General features: G+C 49.3%; 1 protein-coding gene across 2 annotated transcripts in view; it reads left to right on the plus strand.

Moving 5' to 3' along the window:
- The window catches only part of LPIN2 (lipin 2), a 791,695-nt gene that overhangs the window by 675,046 nt on the left and 102,404 nt on the right, over positions 1-14,245 (plus strand). For both annotated transcript variants that reach the window (XM_086965600.1, XM_086965599.1), the window contains exon 17: positions 7,550-7,702. In XM_086965600.1, coding sequence (XP_086821726.1) covers positions 7,550-7,702 — 153 coding nt within the window. The remainder of the gene's footprint in view (positions 1-7,549; positions 7,703-14,245) is intronic.

Below are 14,245 nucleotides of genomic sequence, written 5' to 3' on the forward strand. Positions count from 1 at the left end.
GTGGAGCGCGATGATGCGATGCAGTAGTTGTTGCATCCAGGGTCCAGGGCATGGAGTTCTGCAGCGGAGTATCTGTAGGAGTCCGTAGGGCAGGGGTGCCTGGCGATGGGCACGTTCCAGCCGTGAATGGGTGTAGTTCTGGGAGGCGGGAAGGGCTGTCTGGGAAGCGGATGGGCAGGGGGCTAGAAACAGCAAGAAAACACCCTTTTGTATAATGGATGGGCAGCTTTTTGTGTAATGGATGGGTTGTGTCAGATCACTAACAGAGACCTTCTACTTAAAATGAAGAGGGAAAGTTCATAAATGTGTTTCCCTCTTCCTTGTCTCTCTGAATTAAAGCCTCTTAATGAAGCAAATGCTGTACAAAACAAAGCTAGCTGTTGCAGGAATAGATCCAAATAACATTAGTCAGTAGCAATAACACTTGATTTGTTATCTGCCAGCTTATTAACATTATCCAACTAAAGTACTTTCAGCAATTTATGTGACCTGGTTATCTCTCTTTGTGCACCATTATAAGACAGTACTTATGGATCCAAAATCTTGTCAATTATCATAAATGCTAAGTGAATTACTCGTACTGATATTGGAAAATGAATCGAGGAAATCCTCATATATCTTCAATACTGCAAATCCTTGACAAAACATAATATTTTCAAAAAATAACAGTTCTTACCGATTTACAAACTGTGAGCCGTCCACAGATAGTCTGCTCAAGAACAGGACCGGCTAGAAGGGTTGTGTCCATGTCCAATGTCATTAGTTATAGTCGTGGTGAAGAAAGCAGCTGTTGTCTGGTGATCCTGATTGAACTGTTTGGGATTAGATATATATTGTGAGCCTCTTTTTCTTGGTTGTACTTCCATTCAATGCTGAGATTCAGTGTAAATTACATAACCCAAGACAGACTTACAAATTGCATGGGGGGAGGCGTGGTTAGCCGTCTGAGATGGCGGCTGTGATTCCATAGAGATCCGGACCCTTCCCGGGGGGAAATCCTCTCCACACGCTGTCCACACAGCTAGAACTGATTGGGGGTTGTTGATACGAACAGCCGGTGACCCTAGCTGCAGCGCGGTGCCTCATTCGGCGCTGAGGAGTGCTCTGGGCGGCCGGCGCGACCCCGGGGCCTATCTGCTCTTCCACTCTGATGGAGGCCGGGAGCTGCCGTAGTGCGGCGACTGGCGCTGTCGCCCGGGCCCTCTCCGCTGCCCGGGAGCTGTGAGAGCTCCCCCGTTGGATCCCTGCCGCACAGGCCCTGAGGTTTCGGAGAGCACCAGGCCCAACGAAGCACAGAGGAGGTGAGGGGATCCCCGGGCGAGAGGGGGGAAAGAGGTGACGACCCGTAGCCGCGCTTGAGGCACATCGCTTCCTACGCCACTGTGAGTACTATTGCCCGCCTGCACCGCACTCTTTGGATCTGCCTGTCCCGCGCCCCCCTCCCCATGCAGCCCTAACCGGGGTACACTGCTGCTCCCCTGCAAACACTTGTGACAAGGCTGGCATTCTCCTGGGGCAGTCAGCTGGGACGGCCCGACTCGTGGTCTGGTGACGGCGTTAGGCAATGGGCAAGAACCGTGCGAAGACAATGGACGGATGTACAGGGCCCGACCCCTCTTCCACCGTGTCGGGCAGGCTAGCCGGCCCCCTTCGCCTGGGGCGGTCCTGACTGGTAATGCATAGGAAGCATCGGATAAACTAGACCTTATCCTGCAGGAGATCCGAGACCCCAGGGCAGCGATGGAACTACAGTTGGGCACGCTCACCATCGGACTTACACTGCTGAAGGCGGACCATGTCAAACTTGCGGACACTGTCAAAGAACATGGCCACTCTATTGCGGACATTGTCCCCAAGGTGACAGAACACTCTTCCTCCTTGCAACAATTCCAGCAACAAGTAACTACACTCATGGACCGGGTGGAGGACGCAGAAGGCAGAAATAGATGCAATAATGTCAGCGTTATTGGACTGCCGGAACGCTGCGAGGGAGGCAGAGCAGCTGACTTTATGGCACCAGAGGGACTCTCCCCATACTTCTGCTTGGAAAGGGCACGTAGAATTCTGACCGGACAGCCCGCCCCGCCCTCTGATCGTGAAAATCCTCAACTATAGGGACTGTGATCTCCTATTGCAGAAGGCTAGAGAAAAGGCGCTCATCCAATTCGAAAATCATTGCATATCTGTATACCCGGACTATATAGTGATGGTGCAGAGACAGCGATCCTCCTACCAGGCGGTAAAGAAGAAGCTACAGACTACGCAGCTAAAAAACGCCCTCCTGTATCCTGCCCGGCTGAAGGCAATGCAGGCTAAGAAGACTCACTTTTTTGAAATCCCAGTGGACGTTGCGGAATGGATGGAGGTGATGTGCATCGGCTCCAGTCAGGCGAGCCGCCCGGAGGTCTCCTCGCAGGATTCAGACGTGCTTCCACGGCGGTCCTCCCGACGGACTCAGAGCACCAACCGAAGCAAGGGAGGTGCGGGGCCCTCACGAGAACAGCAACGATGGGACCAGGAGGGAGCGCTTGCAATGGTCGGTTCCTTCAGCGAAGATTCAAACAAAATCACTACGGACTCGGAGGACAGTACTCTACACTCTGACTCTGACAATAGTGTGATCCTCTTCCCCACCATCACACCGAGAGCAGCCGATGACCTGATTGACAGTTGAATGAGACGGCCGGGTCACGAATACTAGAAACTGCTCCCGTCGTTCCTGCCTTTGCAGTGAGCGCAAACCCGGCGCCAAAAAGACTATTGTATCCTTTAATTGGCACAGCTCACTGTGAGATCTGGTATACTCCGATGTATAGATGATGGTGTTTGAGGCGCTTTTTGTAGGTTTTATAACTATACCTACAATGATATGTGATGCCTAGGATATGTGCAACCTACGGGGGGTTCTGTAGTGTTTACTGTTGACACTGACCATGCTGGTGATATTGCCCCAAACACCCCGATGCACACTTTTCCCCCCGGGAGACAGGGTACCGTTGAGCTGTTGAGTCACGTACCATTCTGGGATCGTGCTCGAATGTAGGGTTAGCTAACTCCCCATTAGCGTATGTACCGTTATTTGTTTTGTACCATTTTTACACCATTGTTGGGCCCAGCGTAGTTCAAGCGTTGTGCCGAGTTTTGTTGAGATGGTTTGGGTAAGGGGACTCCTGGTCAATTCTGCCCTGTTGGCTCCACGTACGGATAAGATCCACTCCTGCATAGGAACATGGCAGGGATCTCTAACACAATAGGATCATACAATCTGCTCACTTGGAACGTACGGGGTCTAAGAGCAATCCAGAATTGACAACTCATACATGCATTTCTCCTCCGACGCAAGACACAGGTGGCATTCCTTCAGGAGTCCCACCTGACTGACTCAAAAACACAAAAGATGCGGAAAAAATGGAGAGGACATATCTATTCCACTAACTACGCTTCCTTCGCTAGGGGGGCAACTATTTGGGTGCACCATGGGGTCCCATTTGTTGAAATTGAGCGCCGGGTAGACAAACAGGGACAATATATATTGGTGAAGGGCACTCTTGACTGCTCCGTGGTGATCCTTGGGAGTGTTTATGCCCCTAATGTCAACCAAGGCCACTTCCTAAACAAGCTGAGTGTGGCCTTGGCGGATTGGGACGGTATCCCCTGAGTGTTGGAAGAGGATTGGAATGCGGTGCTAGACACTGGATTGGACAGATCACACCCTTCCCCCCTACACGGCACCACTGCGGGTAAGCTAGCGGACCAATTCACTACATGGGTAAGCGGGTGGACACTTTCTGACGCATGGCGCTGCCTCTATCCAACCCATAGGGAATATTCTTTTTTCTCCCCTGTGCACAGCCTCCACACCAGAATCGATAGGTTCCTCTGTTTAAGCTCTATCATTGCGTAGGTCCCTACTCTACATACCTGGCCAAGACCTTTTCTGACCATAGCCCCCTAAAGCTCACACTCCGCTGGGGTGTAGTACCCACTCCAGTGGCCACCTGGAAGTTACACCCACACCTGCTCGAAGATGCCCCTTTCCGCACAACTCTATCCAACACCCTTACTAATTACCTGACCGACAGTTGGAACACAGCGTCTTCTCACTTGATTGAATGGGATGCTCTGAACATAGTGGTGAGAGGGGCAACGATCGGACAGTTGGTGGGGCCCAGACAAGAGACACACCAACGATTACAAGACATCGGGAATAGATTACACGTATTGGAGAAGGAGGCGGTATCAGACCCTGACAAACGAGGAGTATTACAATCCGCCCACATAGATCATGCGGAGACATTAGAGACGTTACGTACAATAGATTACAGAGCGTTCCTCCAACGTAAACTCACAAAGGCGGATAGAACTGGTACACTACTTGCCCGTATAGTTAGAGATGGGCCTGACCTGCCTATCATATCCAGCATTCGCACCCTGGCAGGACACGTCGTTCACACGCAAGCTGAAATAAATGCTGCCTTTCATAGCCACTTGGAGACGCTCTATGCACCACCTTCCTCAGTGGATGGCTCATTGATTACTGACTTCTTCCAGGACCTTCCCTTTCCGGTACTGTCTGAGAAGGTGCGGAAGGATATTGACGGCCCTATAACTCAAAAGGAGATCTGTGATGCAATTAAAGGCCTGACCGTAATAAGACGCCCGGTATGGACGGGCTCCCTGTTGAATTTTATCTTACGTTTGCAGAGTCCTTAGTGCCTACGCTGGAGACCGTCTATAAGACAGCTTTGGAGACTGGCCGCTTGCCGGACTCCACCATGCAGGCGCTGGTCACGTCTATACCCAAACCAGGATGGGACGGTTTAGAGATGTCAAATTACAGACCCCTTTTTATGTTAGCCACCGAATATAAAATCCTAAGCAAGGCCCTTGCCAACCGAATACAACCGCACCTTACCGCACTTATTCACAGCGACCAGTGCGGCTTCCTTCCAAATCGCAGCACCTCTCTGAACACCAGACGGCTGCATTCTGTAATGACGGCCACCCCGAGAAATTACCGTCACGCAGGATGCGTTGCCCTGGACCTTAGACAGGCTTTTGACTCCTTATCCTGGGACTTCATGTTCGCGACGCTGAAACGATTCGGGTTCCCGGACACATACCTTAAATTGGTCCAATTATTGTACACGTTTCCTACAGCCAGGGCCCGTACTGGCTGCTATACCTCTGATCAATATAACGTTTATAGAGGCATGAGACAGGGGTGCCCTCTGTCCCCTCTGTTATTTGTGCTAGCTTTGGAGCCCCTAGATCGGGCTCTTCGGGGATCGGCGGCCCAGCTGGGCATCTGCATTGACTGGGTACATCACCTCATATCAATCTATGCGGATGACATACTCCTATATCAGCGAGATCTAACTGCTGCCAATGCTTCTCTCCAGCGTGTATTCGCTATCTTTGAACGCCTGTCGGGATTGGCCATAAATCTGGAGAAATCGACCGGTTATTTCTTCCAGGAAACTCCACACATATCCCACCTCCAATTCGGCACTTACACCCTACTAGTGGCCCCCACCACCTTTAAATATTTTGGTATATACGTATATAGGGCACAGGAGGACCAGATAGAGGGCAATATCATGCGGGCAATAACGGGGCTCCGTGCAAGTGTAGGGTTCTGGTCTTCCCTATCCCTATCAGTAATGGGGCGAATCTCCATCTCCAAAATGGTGATGCTGCCTTGCCTATTGTACTACTTCGTGAACCTGCCCGTGGTCCTTCCACAATCCATTTTTAATACACTCAACACCATACTGACTACTCTCATTTGGGGCGCGGGCCGGAGACGGATAAGTCTCCGAAAACTACAGTTGGAGATGCCGGGTGGCGGCCTAGGAGTCCCTGACTTCCGGGGGTATTATAATGCTAGTCGGCTCCAGTGGCTATTCTACTGGACTGCGGGAAGAAATTTACACAAAATTGGGTTCACGCCAGAGATTGGATCGTGGGGAACTGAACACCCTACTATTGTCGAGGGCCAGGATTCCCTTGGATTGTCCTCCCCTGTTGCGGACTGCTTTACTCTGTTGGAGGAGGGCCCTGTCGTACACTTCTGCGGTGACCCCATACACTGCAAATATCCCTCTGCTAGGCATCCCTACACCACAGGGGAGTCTCACATGGACTAGAACTCAGGTCTGGATGGACAATGGGATAGAGGAGGTAGGAGCTTTCTTTGGTGATGGCACTATGATGGATCACAACTTTCATGAAGGCTACTGGGGTACCACCGCGCTTGTATCTCTTACATGCTATTGTGGCACATTATATCAGAACCACGTGGGCCCCGCAGAGGACTGAACCCCCACAACACACCTTGGTACATCTTTTGTATTACATGGGACCTGGAGGGCATTTGGTGCTCTGGCTATACACTGGTGTACGGGCACATGCGACAATTACACTCACCTCCCTTAGGGCACACTGGGTGGAGGACTCTGTGATGGAGATCACGTATCAGGCATGGAAACGTATGTTGGAGCACCCTAAAAAAGTGTATGTGACTCTTATACCATACAGGATAATGGAAACCAATTGGTTATGTATACTTGTAATGTGTCTATTGATATGGGAAGGGGGAAAAAAAACCCAAAAGACTGTTTCTTACAGAACGTTCTTAAGGTGTACATGTTACAATGCGGTCATCAATAAAGTGTGTTAAAAAAAATTGCATTTGCATCATAACCAACACGCTCTTCAGGAGCAGTTCTAAACCAGGTGCCATATCTGGCCTTCCCATAAGAGACAGGTTTGTAAAGTACTTCTCTGATGTAGGTCACATTACTTTGTATGGAAGGCTTCTGCCATTGCCACTGCCTCAGTCATGTAATGTTGGCCCTTTTCCCTCATAACAATCTAGCACGTAGGACTTCAGATATCTATGTGATTCACTGCATTGTTTGTCTTTTCCTCTGCCTTAGTGCACCTTTCCTCCCAGCGGCTTTGTTTCACCTTTAGGGTGGAGAACATTTTTAAAGTTTTGTTTTGTTTGTTTTCTTACTTGACCATGCCATGCAGTTTTTCATTGTGTCTATCAAGTTATCACTATACCCAGTGGACATCTTTACCTCTCTGTATGTGCTTCCCCTAGCACAGCATTAGATGAGATTACTTGATCTGTGCTTTAGAAAAACTCCAGTAAATAAAACTAATTTTAAAAATGCTCAGTCAGAATGTATGATCTCTCAATCAATGTTTGCTTGGAAGTTTGGACATTTTGGGACTAAATAGGAGACGCAGTACAGGACTTGTGGGGGAGAACAACCTGTGCACCTTTGGTTTTGTCACTCTGTAGTCTTAAGAACATTTCCAGTACTGTTCATGAGGTACAGGTTTTAATAGAAGGTGGTTAAAGTAATATGCATACTACCGGAAGCCTGTTCTTTTCCACTACTTTGACTATCTTATCCCAAATTTCTGGAGGAGGGCATTCATGATGGTGATGACTTGCATAAACCAAACATTTCAAGTGAATATAATTTCTTTTTAGATTTACTGATTTCTAATTCGTCTATTATTTTTTTTGTAGGAATGGATACAAATTTTTATACTGCTCTGCTCGTGCCATTGGAATGGCAGATATGACCAGAGGGTATTTGCATTGGGTTAATGACAAAGGAACTATTTTGCCTCGTGGTCCCCTGATGTTGTCACCCAGCAGCCTCTTCTCAGCTTTTCATAGGTACGTACAACAGTAGCAGGAGAAAACTTAATCTTTAATAAAGAAACATTATTGTTATGAAATATGAACATTATTTTGATATCCTTTTCAAAGTAAAGATCAGCAGAACGTAAAAATTAAGTAACATTATTGATATACACCATATCACCTCAGTAGCATGAACCTAAAACGCTTCTTTTCAAGTGGTCAAGAATTCCAAAGTGACCATTGGGATTAAATGGAACAGATTATTTGGGCCTCTCACTTACCCTAAATTTCATGTTTCCTGAAAGATTTTTTATTGTATTCTTTTCTTTTCTTTTTTTTACTATTCCTGTTTTGTCTTTTGAAATTACTTTATAAAGTTTGACTCGGCATTTCAAGGTACACATGCAAAATTTTGAATCCTGCACTGTGAAAAACTGACACTATGCCTCTTTTTTTAGTTACTGGAGGAAAATGGACATTTGGGGATTTTCACCCAGAATTTTAGCACATATTCTAAGACACTATTTTCTGCATTACTTGTAGAGCTAATGTAGCAATGATGTTTGGCAACTGTACATCTACAGTTAAATTAATTTCTATTCCTTGGATTGTTCTTCTATTATCATGCTGTCATAATTTGTTCATTCAGATGGCTAATATGACTTTGGTCAGTTGACTCTGTTCAAGATATGTTTTATTTAATTTAGCAGGTTAACATGTTGTAATTCTAATGAAGTCTCAAAAACTGTAAATTGAAAGCAAATAGTTCTACCTGCAGATCCATTTTTTTTTAAAACTTTATTGACAAGAAGGAATACTGGTCACATATCAAGGTTACATTCAAACTTATATGGTTTCACGACTTACATTCACCCCTTCTTGTGCGGCAGTATTCATGTCCGAGGTTCAGATGGTGATGTATTGTCCCCTTGAAATTTCTTAAGTACATTTTGCATATTTTAGTCATATGTAGTACATTGATTTAATGGTTCCCTCTTTACGTTGCAGTCAACAATAACATTGCTTTAACATTACATAGCAAACAAATAGTCCCCCCCCCCCAACCGGTGTCATCATTGCCGATATAGTTTCAATCACCTCTTCTCGCAGCCATTTCCTTAGTGTTCGCACTGATACATAGACAGGTCAATACAATACCCTCTGTGCGTTCCGTTCGTTAAGGGTAGCCCCTCCATTTCATTCTTTCACTCCTCCTCCCCTTCCGAGTCCAGGTCTTCCCCTTCTGGCAGTGGGTCACAGATCTCTCCCCTATATACATTCCACGCTAGCCACACCTTGTTCCACTTGCGTGGCGCTGCGCGTAGGGTGTATACTGCCCTTTCTGTGATCATCAGGATGTCCATGTTTTTAGCCCATCTATTCGCGGTGGGTAGGTCTGGCGCGCCCCATTTCTGCGCTATATCTCGCTTGGCCACTGTCATGGCCAATGTTGCCCAAATCAGTTCGTATCTGCCTAGGTCATTGGGGTCCCAGATGTTTAAAAGGCATTTGCGCGGTTCCGGCAGTACGGAAATGTTAAGTGATTGGGAAATCGTGCGCATTATCTGCGTCCAGAATTCACGTATGTGTGGGCAGTCCCACAGGGTGTGAAATAATGTCCCCTCCTCCCCGCAGCCTCTCAAGCAAAAGGGATGTGGCGCTCTCTGTATTTTGTGGAGTAGTGTCCTGGTGTAATATATGCGGTGTAGAATTTTAAGTTGTACCAGTCTGAACCTGCTCGAGATTCCGACCTCTCTTGGGGAGGCCAGCGCCTCATTCCACTCAAATTCATCCGCCTCGCCTATTTCCTCCTCCCACCTTTCTTTGAGTTTCAGTGTGGGGTCTTTCAAATTATTGATCAGTTTTTTGTATGTGAGTGAGGTTGCTCTTTGGATCATGAAGTCTGTTAGTAGCCTATCCTCTAACGGGGAGGAATCTGGCAGAGTAGTGTCTACGGGAATCGCACGCAGTAGTGCATGTCTAATTTGGACATAACGGAACGTTTCTGTGGGTCCGAGGTTATATTGCTGCTGTAGTTGTGGAAATGGTATTACTGTGTCCCTGTCCCAAAGGTCCCCCACCGTTGAGATGCCTATGGAGTCCCATCGTTCAAAACCCTTACAGCTCCTGAGATTTCCTAAAGATTTCGTGTCCCATAATGGTGTCATTCTAGTGATCTTTCCTGCCCATCCCAGGTGAGCCTGCGCCATGTGCCATAGGGTCGCCGTGTGTCTGGTCGGACCGATTAGACTTTTAAGTTGCTGTTTGTTATAAAGTACTGAGAGCATGCAGTCCGTCCCAAGTTGTGACCAATCCGCCCGATAGGCTGGGTCCTCTCTCGGGGTGTGGATCCAGGAGTTTATTACTTTAAGCTGGGCCGCCCAGTAATACAGCTGAATGTTGGGGAGCGCTATCCCTCCCTCGTACCAGCTTTTAACCAGTTTGTCGTACGCTATACGTGGTGGGCCCGTACCCCAGAGTAATGTAGTGACTAGCGCCACGATCTGCTTGAAATATCGTGGCGGCACCAGATGTGGTGTGTTTTCCAAGACATAGAGGAGCCTCGGAAGTGTCATCATTTTGTACAGCGCCGCCCTTCCCAAGAGAGTCAGGGGCAGGGCCGCCCAATGCTTGACGTCCGCCCGCAGGCGGTCTATAGGTGGCTTTAAGTTACTGGCGAAGAAGTCCGTTTCTTCCCTCGTTATGATAATACCCAGGTATTTAAAGGAGGTTGTAGACATGGTCAGGGGACAGTCATCCCGCAGTCTCGGTGCCGGGCCTTTCAGTGTGTACACGACTGATTTTGACCAATTCAGGGTGTAGCCTGACGAGTGTCCGTGTGTGTTAGAGTTCTAGCAGGGCTGGGATGCCTTCGTCTGGTGCCGTCATGTAGACGAGCATGTCGTCGGCGTATAGCGAGACTTTGTCCTCCCATCCCCCTTCCCATTTAATGCCTGTAAACAGGGGTGTAGCCCTGAGTTGGACCGCCAGGGGCTCTAGCACCAACGCAAAAAGCAAGGGTGACAAGGGGCAACCCTGTCTAGTACCCCTGCCTAAGTGGAACCTCGGTGATATGTGGCCATTAGCTACTACTTGTGCGACTGGCTTGGTATAGAGCAGTCTTATCCATGCTATATACTTCGGCCCAAATCCCATACGTTCCAACACCTTGAAGAGATACTCCCATTCCACTAGGTCGAATGCCATTTTAGCGTCGATGGAGAGGATCACGGCCCTTTCCGAGAGGAGGTGTGCACGGGCCAGCACTCCATGCACTCTCCGGAGATTCAGCGCCGTGCTTCTGTGAGGCATAAAGCCTGACTGGTCAGGGTGGATCAGAGTACTTAGGTGCGGCTGTAAACGGGTGGCCAAAAGTTTAGCCAATATCTTGGCTTCGATATTAAGCAATGATATTGGGCGATATGAGGCACTGTCAGTCGGGGGTTTCCCCGGCTTAGGTATTGCCACAATCGTGGCCGTGCGTTGGTCTAATGGCAGTTCCGCTTTGTCCCTGCTTTCTAGATACATGTCCAACAGTGGGCCACTGAGTTCCGGTGCCATGGACTTGTACCATTCCACGGGTATCCCATTTGGACCCAGGGCCTTACCAGACTGTAATGCCTGGATCGCCAGCTGAATTTCTTCTTCCGTCGGGTCCACCTCCAGGGCTAGCATGTCTTCCTGTGTAATGCTGGGGACTGCAATGCTCGTCAGTGTTGCTGCTGCCATTTGCTTTGTGACTATATGGTCTGGGGTATATATGGTTCGATAATGCTGAGCCAAAGCGCAGACTATGTCTTCGGGGTGCGTCAGTGTCTGCCCTTCCTCCGTGTGTAGTTCCTGAATGCCTTTCGTTCCATTCTCTCTCTTATCTAACCACGCCAGCATTTTACCCGCTTTGTCTCCTACGTCATATATTCTATATTTAGTACTTGCGATGTAACCCTTCTCAGTCGTCTTAAGGTGGGCCTGGTACTGCTGTTGTCGTATCATGAGTGTGTGCGTTGCGGCCGGGGAGGGGTCTGTCATGTGTGCAGTGTTAGCCGTGTGGAGTGCTAGTTCCAGTTCCGTGAGTTCCTTTCGGGAGTCCCGTTTATGCCCCGTTATTGCTGATATGGCCGCCCCCCGGAGGACTGTTTTATACGCTTCCCACAGTACTGACGGTGACGTCACTGTACCCGTATTTTCAGCAAAATACTGCGTTGTCGCTAGCTTAAGCTTTTTCCGAATCTTCGGGACTTTCAAGAAATTCGGGTAGATTGGGTAGAGCCTAGCACATTTCCTTTCTCTGGTGGTAGGCGATAGAGCTATGGGGGAATGATCAGAAATGCCCCTGGGTAGAATGTCCACTTTGTCCACCATTCCCAGTCCCAACCCCAGGACCAGAAAGTAGTCTATACGTGATAGGCTGTTATGTACGGCAGAGTAGTAGGTGTACTGAGTGTCCCCGGTATGTAGATGCCGCCAGACGTCTATTATGCCCAGGGCCTCCACAAAGTCCGAGAGTGCCGACGTGCCACGTGAGTGGGCCCTAGTAGGGAGGGGGGTGTCTACCAGTGGATTCATGATCGCGTTAAAGTCTCCCCCTATAATCGTATCCCCATCAGGAAGGTTAAGAAGGAGGTTGCCTAGGGCAGGTAGTGCCACGGAGTGGAGTGCCGGGGGTATATATACCGATACTATGTTGAGGGATCTGCCTTCCCACTGGCCATGTAGTGCAGCGAAGCGACCCTGATCATCCGCCACTCGATGTGTTATAATAAAGGGAGATGATTTCTTTATCAATATTCCCGTCCCCCTGGAGCCAGTAGTGAACTCAGCATGTATCGCCATGGAGTAGCCACGTCTATTAAGTGCTTTGCAAGTGGCTCCTGCAAGGTGGGTTTCCTGTAAAAGGACTAAGTCTGGGCTTTGTCTCTTGATGGCCTGCAGTACCAAGCCCCTTTTTATTTTGTCCCCCAGGCCCCTAACATTCCAGGTTAGTATGCGCAGTGGGGGAACTCCCATGCCTACAGGGGAGCCTTCAGCAGGCGTGTTGTGAAGAGGCCTGGCCATGGGTTTGATGTGGGAGCTTCGCACTAAGTGCGTCTCTAGTATAAACACATGTATCGCCTCGTGCTAACCAGTCGAGGAGAATGGCGACATTTGAGGTGATGGTAAAGTGTGAGTGCTGCATGATGACTATGAACAAAAACATAACTTCTAACAAGAAAACTGCAATCCCGTCCCCCCTCCCTGCTACCCTGCTCTCCGGACAAACCCCCGCCCGGTTCCCCAACTTTGCAGAGTGCTTTAGTCCTTCCCCAGGTATCTTACTTGCTCGTGGGGTTGGTGAGTCCCTTACGGGCACTGACTGTGCCCACCTTACTCAGCTGCGCCAGGTCCAAGGCTCCCCGTGCCTTTCTCAGTCCTGTATACTGCAGTTTAATGTCAGATCGGAGCCCGTTGTCCAGAGTCAAGTGGGTCCCTTTCAAGATCCGATTCCGTTTCATCAGGGCCCTCTTGGCGGGGCGAGTGGGAGGTCTGACTGGTCATTGTCCTATCTTTGCGCTGCGTCGGGCGGTCCCGATGTGGTCGATGTCGCTGTCCCGCTGGTCTCCAGCCCTCTAGCCATTCTAGTGCCACTTCCGGTGTGTCGAAGAACCACGTCTTCCCTTCGGCCACAACACGTAACTTAGCTGGGAATAACATGGAGTATGGCAGTTCTCTTTCCCTCAGTGCCTTTTTCACCTCCGTGAACGATTTGCGACGCCTGGCCACTTCTGCCGTGTAGTCTGGGAAGTAAGCCAAGGTTGCATTCTGGATCTTAACATGTGGTGAGTTTCTTGCCGCTTGTAGAATTGCATCCCTGTCCCTAAAATTGAATAGCCTGGCCAGCACAGGTCTTGGCGCCGCTCCCGTCTTGGGCAGACCCCCTGGAACTCTGTGTGCCCTTTCTACCGAAAAGAAGTGGGACAGGCCTTTAGGTTGCAATTTGTTCTTTATAAGATCCTCCACGTAGAGGTCCATGGCCCCCTTCCCCTCTGTCTCCGGAATTCCAAGGATACACACGTTGTTTCGACGCGAACGTCCTTCCTGGTCGTCCAGCTTGTCATGCAGGAGCTTGGTGATTTTCTGCATGCGTTCCATGGCCACCTGTAGGTCTGATGTGTCCTCTACAAGAGATTTCGTGACCACCTCCACCTGGGACACTCTTTCCGCCATTTTGTGAAAGTCCGCCCGCAGCAGCGTGACTTCTGATGAGATGGCGCCCACCGTCGTCTTAACCTCTGAGAGGGTTTTCATAATGTCTTCCAGCGTTATTCTTTTAGCGCCCTCGGGGTCCTGGGTATTGCCCGTTGAGTTGCGCCCTGTAGTGTTGGACTGACCTTGCTGGCTGTAAGCAAATTTATCCAACTTGCCTTGTGTGGAGCCACTCCTGAGGCCTTTGTTCGCCATGGTTCCGGGGGTCGTGGTAGTCAGGGCCTGCCCCCGTTGGGTCGTGAGTCTGCCTTGGTCCGTGGTGCACCACAGCGAAAAAAGGGGGGGGGGGGGTATACAGGTGCTGTGGAGGAGCGTCTCCCTCCGTCCGTAGAG

Source organism: Lissotriton vulgaris, chromosome 4_1 (assembly GCF_964263255.1).
Source record: "Lissotriton vulgaris chromosome 4_1, aLisVul1.2, whole genome shotgun sequence".
Taxonomy (NCBI): Eukaryota; Metazoa; Chordata; class Amphibia; order Caudata; family Salamandridae; genus Lissotriton; species Lissotriton vulgaris.